This window comes from Chiloscyllium plagiosum, unplaced genomic scaffold (genome assembly GCF_037043375.1).
Source record: "Chiloscyllium plagiosum isolate Xiang-an unplaced genomic scaffold, Cpla_swu_hap1 HiC_scaffold_12, whole genome shotgun sequence".
Taxonomy (NCBI): domain Eukaryota; kingdom Metazoa; phylum Chordata; class Chondrichthyes; order Orectolobiformes; family Hemiscylliidae; genus Chiloscyllium; species Chiloscyllium plagiosum.
The window spans coordinates 34,765,886-34,780,019 of record NW_028270150.1 but is presented as its reverse complement, the minus strand read 5'-3'; the positions used below and the strand labels follow the sequence as shown (position 1 = coordinate 34,780,019).

The window sequence follows — 14,134 nt, the reverse complement described above, 5'->3', positions numbered from 1 at the left end:
TTACAGGATGATATGGAATTTTAAAAAAATCGAGGGGGCAAAAAACATATCAATTCTGGTATGGCATTTATATGAATTGGAGTAAAAAGAAAAATCTCTGCCCTGTGGATGAAGACATCTCCATACATCATCTAATCTTAATTCTTTGTTCAGATCCACCAATTGTCTAGATCTGGGAGATACTCCTGCAGTACTCTTGGGAATCCTATCTATTTCCGGATCCATAATACAATTAAAGTCTCCCCCTATAATTGTATGACAGGCACCAAAAGCCATCAATTTTGAGAAGGCTTCCGTTATAAATTTAAAGGGGTGTGCCGGGGGGCAGTACAAATTTAAAATCCCATATTCCTCTCCATTTATAAGGGCTTTAATCAGAATATATCGTCCAGATTCGTCTTTTATCTGATTTAGGATTTTGAAAGGGAAATTCTTCTGAACAAGAATAACAACTCCCCTACTTTTTGAGCTAAAAGAAGAAAAAAAGGCCTGATCAAATCCACCCTGTCGTAATTTCAAGTGTTCTTTATCCAACAGATATGTCTCCTGTAGGAGAGCTATATCAACTCTTTCTTTCTTAAGATTTGATAATATTTTCTTCCTTTTGACTGGGGAATTACTCCCCTTGACATTCCAGGTGCACCACTTAACCGACTGATCAACCATAATCATCCGGGCAAATCCGAGACCCCTCTGGAGGGGAAACCCTATCCAAAATATCCCGAGCATAGAGCACATAAAATTCACAAAAATAAAGGCTCTCTAATACACTCACAACAGTATAATAAAAAACTATTTCTAAATAATAAAAAAAAACGTATTTAAATGGAGATTTTCCCCCTTGTTCCCAGGGGGTATCACCTCCTTTCCAAAGGTCCATCTTATCCTCTCCAACCAATGCCCCACCCTTCACCCAGGCGCTCCTCAATAGGATGAGGAGAATTCAAATATAATACAAAGCTAGAGTTAACAGTGAGCACCCTAACCCCCCCACCCCCGGACCACCACCACCCTCCCCTGGATATATTTGGTAATGTTAATACCATGTATAAACATATATAACTATAAAATGACAACCTCAACAAATAATAATTAAATATAATAATACAAAATAGCAAGGGAAAACAACCCCGCTCCTCGAGACAGAGGTAAAATAGAATAAGGTAACCACCTCCCCCCACCAACATTAACTAAACTCCCCGGCTTATATATATATATATATATATATATACACACACACACATACGTTCACATATATATACATACACACATACATAAATAGAATAATAAAAACAAACCCCAAGGGGAGGAGAAAATCGTTAAATAGAGAACAAATAAATAAATCCCTCTCCCCACCCCCCAAGATAATATTAAACAGTAAGGTAAGAAAAGAGAAAAAGGAGGGGGATATAAATCGGAGTGGGGGAACGGCAAACCAACATCCATTGTCTCTTACAATTTATCTAAGAGAGTCCAAAAATTCCTTAGCCTTTTCTGGCGATCCGAAGTTATACACGGATCCTTCATGGTTGCTGGGTAGCGTAAGGAGTACTGAATATTTAAGTCCCTTAAACACTTCTTCGCCTCATCGAATGCCTTCCTCTTTCAGGCCTGGGGAAAAGTCCTGGAATGACATAATCTTGGATCCTTTATAGATCATGGCTTGGGAATCTTTTCCAAGATTTCTAGAGGCTTCTAGGAGTATCTGCCTCTCCCTATAGCTCTGCAGCCAGAACAGGACCGGGCAGGGGTGCTGGTTCGAGCTGGGCCCATGTATTGCAACCCGGTAGGCCCATTCCACCCTTACCTGGCCTGATCCATCTTCCAGGTTTAAAAGCTGTGGCAGCCACTGCTCGAGAAACGCTGTAAGCTGGCCTTTCTCTTCCCGTTCGGGAAGGCCCAGCAAACGAATATTTTTTCGGCGACCTCGATTATCGAGGTCATCAATATGTTTCTCTAAGGTCTGGACTCGCTGTTCGAGAGTCCGGACCTGATCCACAGCCCATTGCACTGTAGTTTCGGAGGTCGCGGCCTTTAGCTCTGCCCCTCTGACTCAGCGCTCGATTTCTTTAATGTCTCGGTCGTGCGGCCGAGAGTGAGTCCCATCGACTTCGGGATTCTTCAATGAAAGCGTCGATCTTCGCATCCAGTTTGGAGATGATTTCCACAAGGCTTGCCACTTAGGTAAGTCCCCCGAAGCGGCTGCGGACGCCTCTGCTGCAGCTGGAGAGGGTGGGGGAGGGGTTCCTGCTTGCTGAAAACTGTGGGCTCCCTTCCCTTTAGTAATTTTTACTAAAGATTAGGTTGTTTAAATTTAATACTAAGCAACTAATTAAATTAAACAGCTATTTTAAATGATTTGGTGAGTGTGGTGGGGGTGGGTGGCCCACTTTGCCCAAGTCTTGGGAGGAGCACTATCGACTCAGACTTGCTGGGTCGCCGCCATCTTGGATCCCCCGAGTGTCTCATTTTTAAAAAAAAATCAGATATTCAAAAAACAATCTTCTTACAGTAAAACATTTACTTTCAGAACTGTGCTGCTTGCATATTGTCCCCTTAGTTTTGTTAAGTCAAATGCTGCAAAGTCTCAAGATACTTCTTTGCTACCAAATTTCAAAATCGCTATCCCTTTTCTTGCCAAACCAAGAGCTGCCCTCCATTTTATAGAATTCACCTTCACCCACAATATTCTGAATGCTGCTGAATGGTATCTAATAATGTAATTTGACATATTTAGTTGCCATAAATCAGGGGCCTGTTGATAATATAGAACAATATACATGGCATAACAAAGCTGTATATCATTGTACTGCATCAATTTAATAGTTACCCCACAAGTGTCATTAACTTGTTGCTTTGCAACCAAAGGAACTTAAAAGTATATGATTTTAATCTAAGTGTTAAACTAGTTTAATCTGCAGCCAAGGTATGATCCCTTTGGGTGCAGAAAATTGTTTTGTTTTAAATGGTTAATTAGAGTCAAGCTTGTTAAACTGCAAATTATTACCAAAGGCTTATTTATTTTAGGCCACATGTATCAATATGAGGGGAAAGATTATTCTAAAGAACCCAGTGCAGCAGATCAGAAAACTTTTGAGCAACTTCTGGATCTTCACAAAATGGTACTTGAAGAAGCCAGTAAAGGAGGAAGATCACTCCGCACAAAGTCTAATGTAAGACAGCTGTGCTAATTCTAAGGATTCTATGTAAATTGCATATGCAAACCTTGTGTTGTTTTGTAATAATTTTCATCATATCCTTTAATGTGCCTTTAATCATATCCTTGAATGTACTGACAGTTAATCTGTAATAATATTAGTAAATTAAAGATAAATTATAAAAGAGTAACAAAATTTGTAAAGTCATAGAAGGTCACACCTGATCCCAATTAATAATAATTTATTTATAGGATCAGTGTATGCCATTTTGCCAACTGAGCTTGCTCTTCCATTTAGTGACACCATGATATTCCGCAAACTACCTCCATATGCTCCTAATATCTTTGGCAAATAAAATTCCATCCATGTCTATCCTAGATTCAACATCAATTACTATTTGCAGAAGAGAATTCCAAATATCTACCATTCTTTGTATGAAGAAATATTTCTTAATTTCATTCCTGAATGATCTGATTCTAATTTTTAGAATATCCTACCATACCCTACACTCATCAACCAGTGAAAAAATGTTTTACTTGCTAATCTACTGTTTCAATCATTATCAACTTTCAACGTTCTAGGGAACACAACTCTAGTTTGTTTAATCCTTATTTCTTAACTCAGAGTCCTAGTATCATTTTAGAAAACTCTCTGTTGCTGATATATCTTCCCTAAGATAGGACATGCAAAACTGTTTGCAGTAGTCCCTATTTGGGTCAACCTAGAACTTTGTATAACTGAAACATGTCTTCCAACCCCCTGTATTCCAGTCCTCCAGATATCATTTTTTTTTTGTTACCCAGAAGGATATTTGAGGAATGTGGTGCCAAAATCAGGCACTGATTCAAAATCCATCCACATAGGATTCCAAAGTCAAAGACCGTATCAAACTTAAAAAAAAAGACATTTGTTTGTGCAAAGACAAGTGGCAGGTCAGAAGGTTGGACAGGATATAAAAAACAGCAAAGAATTGCAAAAATATTAACAAGGGAAAATGTAGCCAAAGTAAAGAGAATGTTAGTCAAAAAATATAGAAGCAAATAGGAAAGGTTTCTCCAGAAAGTTAAAAAGTAAAGGTTTTAACAAAGTGACTATTGGTCCTGTACAAAATGAGTCTGGGGAGCTGGTAATGGAGGATGAAGAGATGTTGAACAAATTGAATAGACATTTTGTATTGGTCTTCACTAAAAAGGATGCAGGTTGCATCCCAGAACTAGCTGTAAATCAGAAATTGAAAGGAAGTGGGATCTTGAAAATTACTGTTACCAGGAGGATTACTGAAAATTACTGTTACTCTCAATTTAAAATTGAGAGGAGGAATTCATTTCTTTGAGGGTTTTGAGTCTTTGGAACTCCTTGCCACAGAGTTATGGACTAGGGTATTTGTGCATATTTAAGGTATGATTAGCAGGGAAATCAAGAGTTGTGGGGAAAACACAGGAAAGTAGACGTAAGAACTGTTGAATTTCAGTCTCCAGATCCTGATGGATTTCATCCTAGTAGCTAGCGAGATAGTTGATACATTGGGTTTAATTTTCTCAAACTCATTATGTTCTGGGAAGGTTCTTTTATATTGGAAAAAAAGCTATTTAACTTTATTCAAAAAAGGGAGGGAGACAAAAATCAGGAAACTATAGGTGGGATGCTTTTAGTGGGTCAATGTGGACTCGATGGGCCAAATGGCCTGCTTCCCACACTGTAGGGATTCTGTGATTTTATCACTTTCTTATTTCTTATCTGTACAGGTGCTTTTGACTGCTCCACTGGATCTGTCCATTAGGAAAAAACGAATATTGTCACCTGAAGAACTTGAGCAACGGCGTCAGAAACGTCAAGAGGCAGCAGCTAAACGAGCAAAATTACTATCTGAAAAGAAACAGCAGCGAGAAGAGGAAGAACACAAAAAAAAGTAAGGAACTGCTTTATTGCCACTTCAAATTTTTTTTTGCTTGTTTAGGAAGGGTATTACTAAAAGTAGTGTCATAGATTAGCAAGTCCAATTGAAACAAAAATAAGCAATATATTTCTGGAGGGATAATATTGCTAATTAGGGAACCCAATCAGGGTAGTCAGGAATAACCGTTTTCCTCTTTGTATCCTTTTGTTGATTCTAGTTGCAAATAAGAAATGAACATTGGTTCTAGCATATCAATCCTGTTGTTTTCAGTTTTATTCTCTTTTTATTGGCAATTTTCTTCCCTTCAATCCTGAAGGCACTGATTTCCTGTAGAATTACAGTCCATTTCACAACACCTGCATTGACTGCCTGAAGATTGTGCATTTTTTGAGCAAAATAGAATGTATCTGCAAATAGAATTCACCCCATAGACTTAAATGTGTGTCCGTGTGCATGTGAGAGAGAGAGAGTGTGTGCATACGAGTGTGAGTACACGTGAGAGTGTATGTGTTTGCGTATGTGAAAGCTTGGTAAAATGTGGGTGTGAGGTGTATGTGTGTGTGTGTGTATGAGAGAGTGTGTGTATGAAGGAAGGTCTGCGCGAGTGTGACCTTGGATTCATGTTACACAACAGGTGACCCCACTATAGTTCTCTGTCTCTGTCTGTCTCTCTTTCTCTCTCCCTCTCTCTCTGTCTCTCTCAGCACTCCAAACGTTAGTACTTCTAAAGAAACCTGTTGGACTATAACCTGGTGTTGTGTGATTTTTAACTTTATCCACCCCAGTCCAAAACCAGCAGCTCCACATCATGAGTTCTATTCCTTCAATCTAATTCTAACACTTTATTGCAAATTATTTCTACATCATGGTAAGAATTGGCAGGCTGCTTGTTAGGTGGGTATATTGCGTACAAACTTAATCCTGTCTCCTCTGGATGTTGATATACATGAACCTCTAATAGATACAGAAATCAGCTAATTAAGAAAAAACTGAGAATAACATCTTGGCCATTGGTGGCTGAATCATTGTATTTCTTTCTATCTCCAATGGAAATAGTGTAAAGCAAACAAGGTTAATATTTTAAACCGCGAGTGAAGAAACGTATTGTTATATAGCACCGCTCGTACTCCCAGGATGTCCCAATGTACTTGAATTATTTTTGAATTATAAATGTTTTTATAGGCAAGCATGCCAGTTTACACACAGTCAAGTGCCACAAAAAGCATGAGATGAATGACCATTTAATCTGTCCTTGGCTCAGGATAAATACAAGTATGGCATAAGTGAGGACTGCAGATGCTGGAGATCAGAGTCCAGATTAGGCCTTCGTTCCTGATGAAGGGCTTTTGCCAAAAATGTCGATTTTCCTGCTCCTCGGATGGTGCCTGACCTGCTGTGCTCTTCCAGCACCACTCTAATCTAGACATAAATACAAGTATGGCCGCCAGGAAAAATACCTTGCTCTTCTTTCAAGGGGCAATCAAGTTCTGGCCTAAAGTCTATTCTAAAGATAGTATCTTGAAAATGAAATGCTCCTTCAGAACTGAATTGCTGGCCTAGATTATCTGCTGAACGTTTGGAGAAGGGTTTGACATTTATGCCATTCTGTTCTAGACTCATAGAATCCCTACAGTGTTGAAGCAAGCCATTAGGCCCATCGAGTCCACATTGACCCTCCAATGAGCATTCAACCAAGACCCCCACCAGCACGCGCGCACTCTATCCCTGCCACCCTGCATTTCCCATAGCTAATACACCTTACCTTCTCAGCCTTGGACATGAGTAATTTAGCGAGGATAATTCACTGAAGCTGATTTGGGCAGAACTTCATTACATTGAGGCTGATCACATGTTTCCTCTTCAAAAACACTTTGAAATACCATAATTGTTGTAGATTATAAAGGAAGAGCACAGAACCATGTGACACTTCATTAAACTATCAAAAGACCTCAAACAATTTCAGAACTAATTGCTTGCTTTAACAATATAATAACTGTTTTGGTTTTTTTTAAGAGCCTACACCAATTTTTTAAGCAGGGACCATATTTGTTTTAAATAGCAATAATGCAGTTATAAATAACATTTCTCCTTAGAATGGCTTGGTGGGAATCTCATGGCTACAGATCTCCCTGTCTTCCATCGTTGAGTAGTGAGAGTGAGGATGAATCCGAGGAGGATGGAAATGACCTTCCTGGTGATCTCGATTCTACAGATACAGAACAGACATCCATTCATTATGTTCTTGGGGATGTCACTCACCCAATGGCTGCTGATAAAGAGGATGCAATAATAGTGCATTGTGTTGGCAAGTAGAAAAATAATCGTTGTACTATAGAAGCCTTATATTATGGATGATAGAACCAAGTCCTGTTCAACCATCACTCTTGTATTTGTTGGTCTACGCTGGCACTTGGAGTAGTAATACTTTGGTTTTAAAGTTCTCATAAGTGAGGTTCAATTTCCTTCATGCTCTTGCTCCTTCATACCTTTACAGTCTCTTCCAGCTCTGGTTTATGTGTACTTCTCCACTTTGTTTGCACATCTTTGATTTTTATATCTCCACCATTATTTGGATACCTACAATTGCCTAAATACTTAGCTCATGGATTAGCTGCCTACCTTACTCACCTTCTCGGAGTCATTCTGTAAAATTTCTTTCATGTGTGAATGTTTAGGTCACTGTCAGACTGCCCTTGTTAGGTTTGCAATGTGACATTTGGCTTGTGCATGGAATAATACCTACAGATTTCTGCCTTCAGACGTTCTGACAGGAATTTACCACAAGCTTCAGAACAAAATGGGGTTCCAGAGGAAGCAGCAACCAGCTCAGAAATTCCAAGCTAAAATGTCAGGCAAGAAATGTTGGCAACTTGAGCCTTGACAGCACTACTGGTGCTGCTGAAGATAGCTCAGACCAAGAGAGCTCCCTCAGAGCAGAAAGTGTTAAATTAAATCAGATGGATTGTGAAGATAGCCTGTCTTGATGCTGGATGGTCCAAAGGTACGGAGCCTTCAGATACCCAAGGGCTATCACAGAGTGGCCACTTGTATGAATTGGAGGGTTGTGGAGGTGAGGTGGGTGGTTGATTCAGTTGCTGACCAAATGCTGAATATTGACCATAATACGATCCTATGAGTTTTAATAGGAGATATGTACACTATCTCACACTTCTGTTTGGCAACAGACTTACATCAGTGAGCCAAGAATGTGGTGCTGGAAAAGCGCAGCAGGTCAGGCAGCATCTGAGGAGTAGGAGAATTGGTGTTTCAGGCATAAGCCCTTCATCAGGACTGGCTGGCTGATGAAATGCTTATGTGCGAAACATCGATTCTCCTGCTCCTCGGATGCTGCCTGACCTGCTGTGCTTTTCCAGCGCCACAGACTCAACTCTGACCTCAAGCATCTGCAGTCCTCACTTTCTCCCCATACATCAGTGAGCCACCGTGATTTTGCTCTTTGCTTTTTTTTCCTGGCCAACCTGCCATCCCAGGGCTAGGAAAATCCTGCCCACTGACTCTGTTCAGTTGAATAGATCCATTATTCCTGTAAGTGACAAGCAGCATTTGTAAAGCTGGCTAGAGTGGTTTCACATAAGCATGGATTTCTGTTCCAGCTGTGATCTAAGGAAGCTGCCTATAATTTCCTAACTACTTACTTTATTTCAGCAACAACATTTGCAGCTTTTAACGTAATGAAGTGTCTCAAGGTGGCCCACAGGAGCATTATAAAATGAAATATGATAACGAACCACATAAGGAGATTTTAGGTTTGATGATCACAGTTTGGTCAATGTGATAGGTTTTAAGGCATGTCTTAAAGTAAGAAAGTGAGTTGTGGAAGGGGAGATCTATAGGGAGGTCATTCCAGAATTAGATGCTATATAATGCAGGCATAAATAAAATTGGGGATGTATAAGAGGCCAGAATTAGAGGAACACTGATTTTTGAAAAGATTCTTTGTTGACGCAGTTTTTTCACTCATGCAAGTAGGTTAATACCAGACCATCTTTTATCCATGAAAACCTACAGATGTATCTAGTTCTGCCCTAGATTTCCTGCTGCAGTTATTATTGCTGTGCCCATTAATCGCCTAAAAATATTTTTGAAAATTCATGTTGCTGGATTCTTACAGTAGCACAATGTTAAAAGCAATCTTCTGTAAATAAACTATCAAAATTAATAATTTTGGAGTCCGAGACCCCCCCTCACGAATGCAGTTTGGTTCAATCCAAATAATTGTGTCTTAAGGCAAGTTTAATTTGGTTTTACGTACATTTGTCTTTCATTAAACATTCTTTCAATATTTACAATTTTTAGATGACTCTGGAAGATGGGGAAAAGGAGGTTTGTTTACAGCTTTGGAAGCTAGGTCAGATGAACCAAGAAAGCATTATGGACGAGCAGGGAAAATGAAAGGTACAAGAGAGTAAATTTTAGTAGTTGATATCTTTTTTTGTTTCTTTAATATATTCAAAATTTAAAAATAAACTACCTCGGTGGAGCAATTTATGAATGTGTTGTTTTGCTTAGAAGTCTATTTAAGCCTGAAAAATATGTTGCATGTAGTAAGCAAAACTGAACTACAGTTCAGTCGTGCTGTGAAGAACAGTAGTGACATGTGTTTCATACAGTAAGTCAAAAGGGGAAATGCTAAACAAACTCTCTGAAAATATAACTAGCCAATGATTAATAAAATAATTAACAATTAGATCATACAAAATTTCATTATTGGTGAACATATTTCTCATTTATATCATTTGTCATTGGTATTTCTATTACAATTATTTTGTCATTCCAGACCTTTCTCTGGGAAGTGTTCTTCTATTTCCCATTGATGACAAGGAGTCAAGAAATACAGGGCAAGACCTGGTAGGGATAGATTGCTTATTCTGTATTAACTTTACCAATTATCCTTTAGCAAAACCAAAATGTGTTGATACTTTGTCTGCCCTAAGTTTAGCTAACATATTTTCATTGTCTTCTGTTCATTTGATAATACAAAACATGAATATTACTGAAAAAATACACATTTTTCAAATCATTTTGTCCTGATAAGTGCAAGCAAGAATCTTCAATAAAACATATTTTTTCAGGAATACTTATTTTCATTATTATAATTTAAGATCAACTAATTGCCTCCATTGTTTCATCTATATGTTGGACTTACATGCAGTAATAGCAGAGAGAGCAGTAACTATTGCCAACATTGCCCAGAAATGCATTGGAAGAAAGGCAGAGATCCCAGGAGTGTGAATCATCCTGATGGCTATGTATCAGTAGTCGATTCCTACCCCCTGTTCCCAACTCCCAATGGCCTTAGTGCAACCACTTATATTTCTGGCACCTACTCTCAAAAATACTCTGGGAGTGTTGTTGAAGATCTAAATGGTAAGGCAAGCCTGAAGTGTTTAAATAACTATGTCCTGCCCCTTGTTTGGCCTTTATATCATGGGCTTGCTATTGGGCATCTGTTCACCAGATTATTCCAAGCAATGTAATTCCTAACAGAATAGAAAATTAAAATATTGTTGAATTTCCAATGCATGTATGGAATGAACTGCCAGAGGAAATGGTGGAAGCTGGTACAGTTACAACATTTAAAAGATATTTCAGTGGGTATACGAATAGGAGGAGTTTGGAGGGATTTGTGCCAAATGCTGGAAAGTGGGACTAGATTAATTTAGGATATCTGGTTGGCATGGACGAGTTGGACCGAAGGGTCAGTTTCCATGCTGTATTACTCTATAACTCTATGACTAGTTTATTCCCTCTTTCCAACTCTGACCAATGATTAAAATTGTAGTTTGCCTTTCTTTTATCTCTTACTCATGATTATTATTTCAATCCTGTGGTTTTCATGACATCACAAGCTACAAAAGTATTTTATTATCCCTGAAAATTACGCCTGTACATAGTTTGGTAAGTCAATACCTTAATTTTCCCTCTGAACCATTCTTCATACTTGTACAGGTTCCAGTTGTCCATTTTGTGGGCATTTAAACAGCTGATAATACTTAGGTTTAATGTGTTTGACCAAGCAATTGTTTTTCTAGTTAGCATTGATAGTTGCACAGCAAAGAGATCGTTCCAACAATCTTTCTGGAATCAAGCTGACCGCTTTAGAAGAAGGGCTACAAAAACTTTACAGAGCTGCCAAGAAAAGGAATGGTAAGTGAATACTAAAATAATCATGTAAATGTAGCCTCAGAAAATAATCCATGGAAGGTGAAAGCTTGGTGGTACTATTTTTGGACTATTAATCCAGATACCCAGATAGTTTTAATGGGTCAAATCTTGCCATGGTGTATGATAGAATTTGAATTCAGTAAAAATCTAGAGGTGAGAGTCTAATGATGACCATGAAGCCATTGTCGATTATCAGGAAAAAAAACTCATTTGGTTCACTGATACCTTTTGGGGAAGGAAGTTGCCAACCTAGTCTACATGTGTCCACACACTCATTCTCAACTGCCTTCTAGGCAATTAGGGGTAGCCTAGCTGGTGATCCCCTCATCCAGTGAATGTATTTTTAAAAATCAAAGCAAAAGGATTTTCTGTGCACTGATAGGTAAATTATGTAGAAATCTGGCACTACAGAGTGGCTAAGACTCATTTCATTTCACAAAAACAAAAGCATTGCGAATGCTGGAAATCAGAAACAAAAACAGAAATTGCTAGAAATACTCAGCAGTTTTGGGCAGCATCTGTGGAGAGAAAGCAGAATTAACATATTGTGAACAGCTACCTTCAGAAAGAAGGGTGTCTTCAGTTCTGAAGAAAGGTCACTGAGCCTGAAAAATCGATTCTGCTTTCTCTCCACAGATGCTGCCAGACATGCTGAATTTTTTCAGCAATTTCTGTTATTTTTGTGTACTCGCTTCATTTTGTTTCCTAGATAGTTTTGTGACCTGAGTATGAATTTGCATTATAACTTGAGTATTGGTATGAAGTGAAATAGCTTCAACACCTGCACTGTGGTTGTAATATAAACAAAACAGAAATTTGACAGCACAGAAATAAGGCCTTATGGCCTGACATTCTCCACTATTTTTCAAATATATTCATGGGTTATTGGTTTTGCTGGCTAGCCCAGTGTTTATTGCCTACTTCTAACTGCTCTTGAGAAGTTGGTGATGAGCTGCAGCCTTGCGATGTAGCCCACAGAGCTCTTAGGAAGAGATTTCCAGGATGTTGACCCAGTTACAGAGCAGGAGTAGTTCCAAATCCCAAGTCAGAATGGTATGTGTCTTTTGTGGGCTCCCATGCATCTGCAGGCTTTGTCCTAGGTGGTAGTATTTGTGGGGTTGGAGAGTGCTATTGAAGGAGCCCAGGTAAGTTGTCATTGTCCATCTTGTAGATGGTACAAGCTGTTGCCATTGTGGTCTGGTGGTGAAGGGAAAGAATGCCGAGAGTGCCAATGAAGCAGGCTGCTTTGTCTTGAGGGCACAAGATGTGAGTTACTCACCACAGATGTCCCAGCCTTGGAACTGCTTTTGTACTCTCAGCATTTATATGCCTGGTTCAGTTCAGTTTCTAGTCAGTGGTAAAACCCGGGATGATGTTATTGGGGATTTATGAATGATGATGCTATTGAATGTCAAGGGAAATAGTTAGATTCTCTTTATTTGAGATGATCATCACCTGGCATTAGAGTGGTGTGAATGTTACTTGCTACTTATCAGCTCAAGCTTGATGTTGTTTGGGTCTTTCTGCATATGGGTATGGGCTACATCAGTAATTGAGGGGTCATGAAAGACACTGAACATTGTGCAATCATCAGTGAATGTTGCCACTTCAGAACTTTCATTGGAGGGAAGGCCATTGAAGCAGCTGATGATGTTTGGGGCCAGGACACTATCCTGAATGCAGATGTCTCCTTAGACTGAGATGACTGACTTCCAATATTCACAACTATCATCCTTTATGCTGGGTATGACTGACAAATGGAGTTTTCACTCTGATCCCTATTGATTCCAGGATCACTAAAGTTCCTTGATGCCATACTTAGTCCATTGCTATCTGGATGTCAAAGGTAGCTACTCTCAATCACCTCTGCTGTTCAGCATTTTGGGGCCAAGATTGGAGTGGTGCTGGAAAAGCACAGCAGGTCAGGCAGCATCCGAGGAGCAGAAAAACCGACGTTTCAGACAAAAGCACATTTTATCCATCATTGGGCCAAGGCTAATCAGATGAGAAGCTGTGATCAGATTAGGCTGTACCAGCATATGAGCATGTGTCTCTTGAGTGCACTGTCGATGACCGTTCTATCACTTTTCTGATAATCGAAAGTAGATTAATAGGGCAGTAATTAGCCAGGTTGAATTGACCTGCTTTTTGTGAATAGGACTTACATCCAAACTACATTTTGAGTGTACCTGTACTAGATGAATAGTGTTCGTTTAAGGCGGCGGCTCACCCCAACTTCTCAAGAACAGTGTAGGATAGACAACAAATGCTGCCTTTCAGTAGCCATTACATTTCATGAAAGAATTTAAAATAAAAGGAACATTTAAGGTCTGTTAACATTTGTTTTGAATACTATCAGCTTGATATTTTTTCTATTAATTCCTCTTCAAATTGTTTTCCCCAAGCATTTTATTTAATTGTATTGATATACCATTGCATGCGCAATTATATTTTAACAGTGTATCTTTGAATCACATTTAATCCTTCATTTTCAGCAAGTGTGCATCTCCCACGAATAGGGCATACAACCAAAGGATTTAACTGGTATGGCACTGAAAGACTTATTCGGAAGTACCTTTCCTCGAGAGGCATATCAACCTACATGTATCCTTGTTTTATCCATAACGTGATGATAGCTCACATGTTATAAAAGTTTCCTGGACTAACAATTTCAAGAACAAATATTGTAGATGTGAGTTAGACACCCTGATTGTCATAAAATTCCATATACTGCATGAGAAATTCATTTGTCAAAGTATTACTTTGTTGAATTCTTAGAAAAATGGAATGTCTCAGTAGGAACTGAAGGAAGTCCTTACCATGCTAATGATATTCTCATGTTTAATTACTAATTCAATCACATTTTGCTAAAATTCCCTAGTTCAAAACACGT

The 14,134-nt window shown here is 38.9% G+C and overlaps 1 protein-coding gene across 1 annotated transcript in view; it reads left to right on the top strand.

Moving 5' to 3' along the window:
* chd1l (chromodomain helicase DNA binding protein 1-like) overlaps positions 1-14,134 on the top strand; it is a 108,407-nt gene that overhangs the window by 83,190 nt on the left and 11,083 nt on the right. The window contains exons 16-22 of the mRNA XM_043701160.2: positions 3,028-3,173; positions 4,904-5,067; positions 7,149-7,360; positions 9,373-9,471; positions 9,854-9,924; positions 11,109-11,223; positions 13,737-13,845. Coding sequence (XP_043557095.2) covers positions 3,028-3,173; positions 4,904-5,067; positions 7,149-7,360; positions 9,373-9,471; positions 9,854-9,924; positions 11,109-11,223; positions 13,737-13,845 — 916 coding nt within the window. The remainder of the gene's footprint in view (positions 1-3,027; positions 3,174-4,903; positions 5,068-7,148; positions 7,361-9,372; positions 9,472-9,853; positions 9,925-11,108; positions 11,224-13,736; positions 13,846-14,134) is intronic.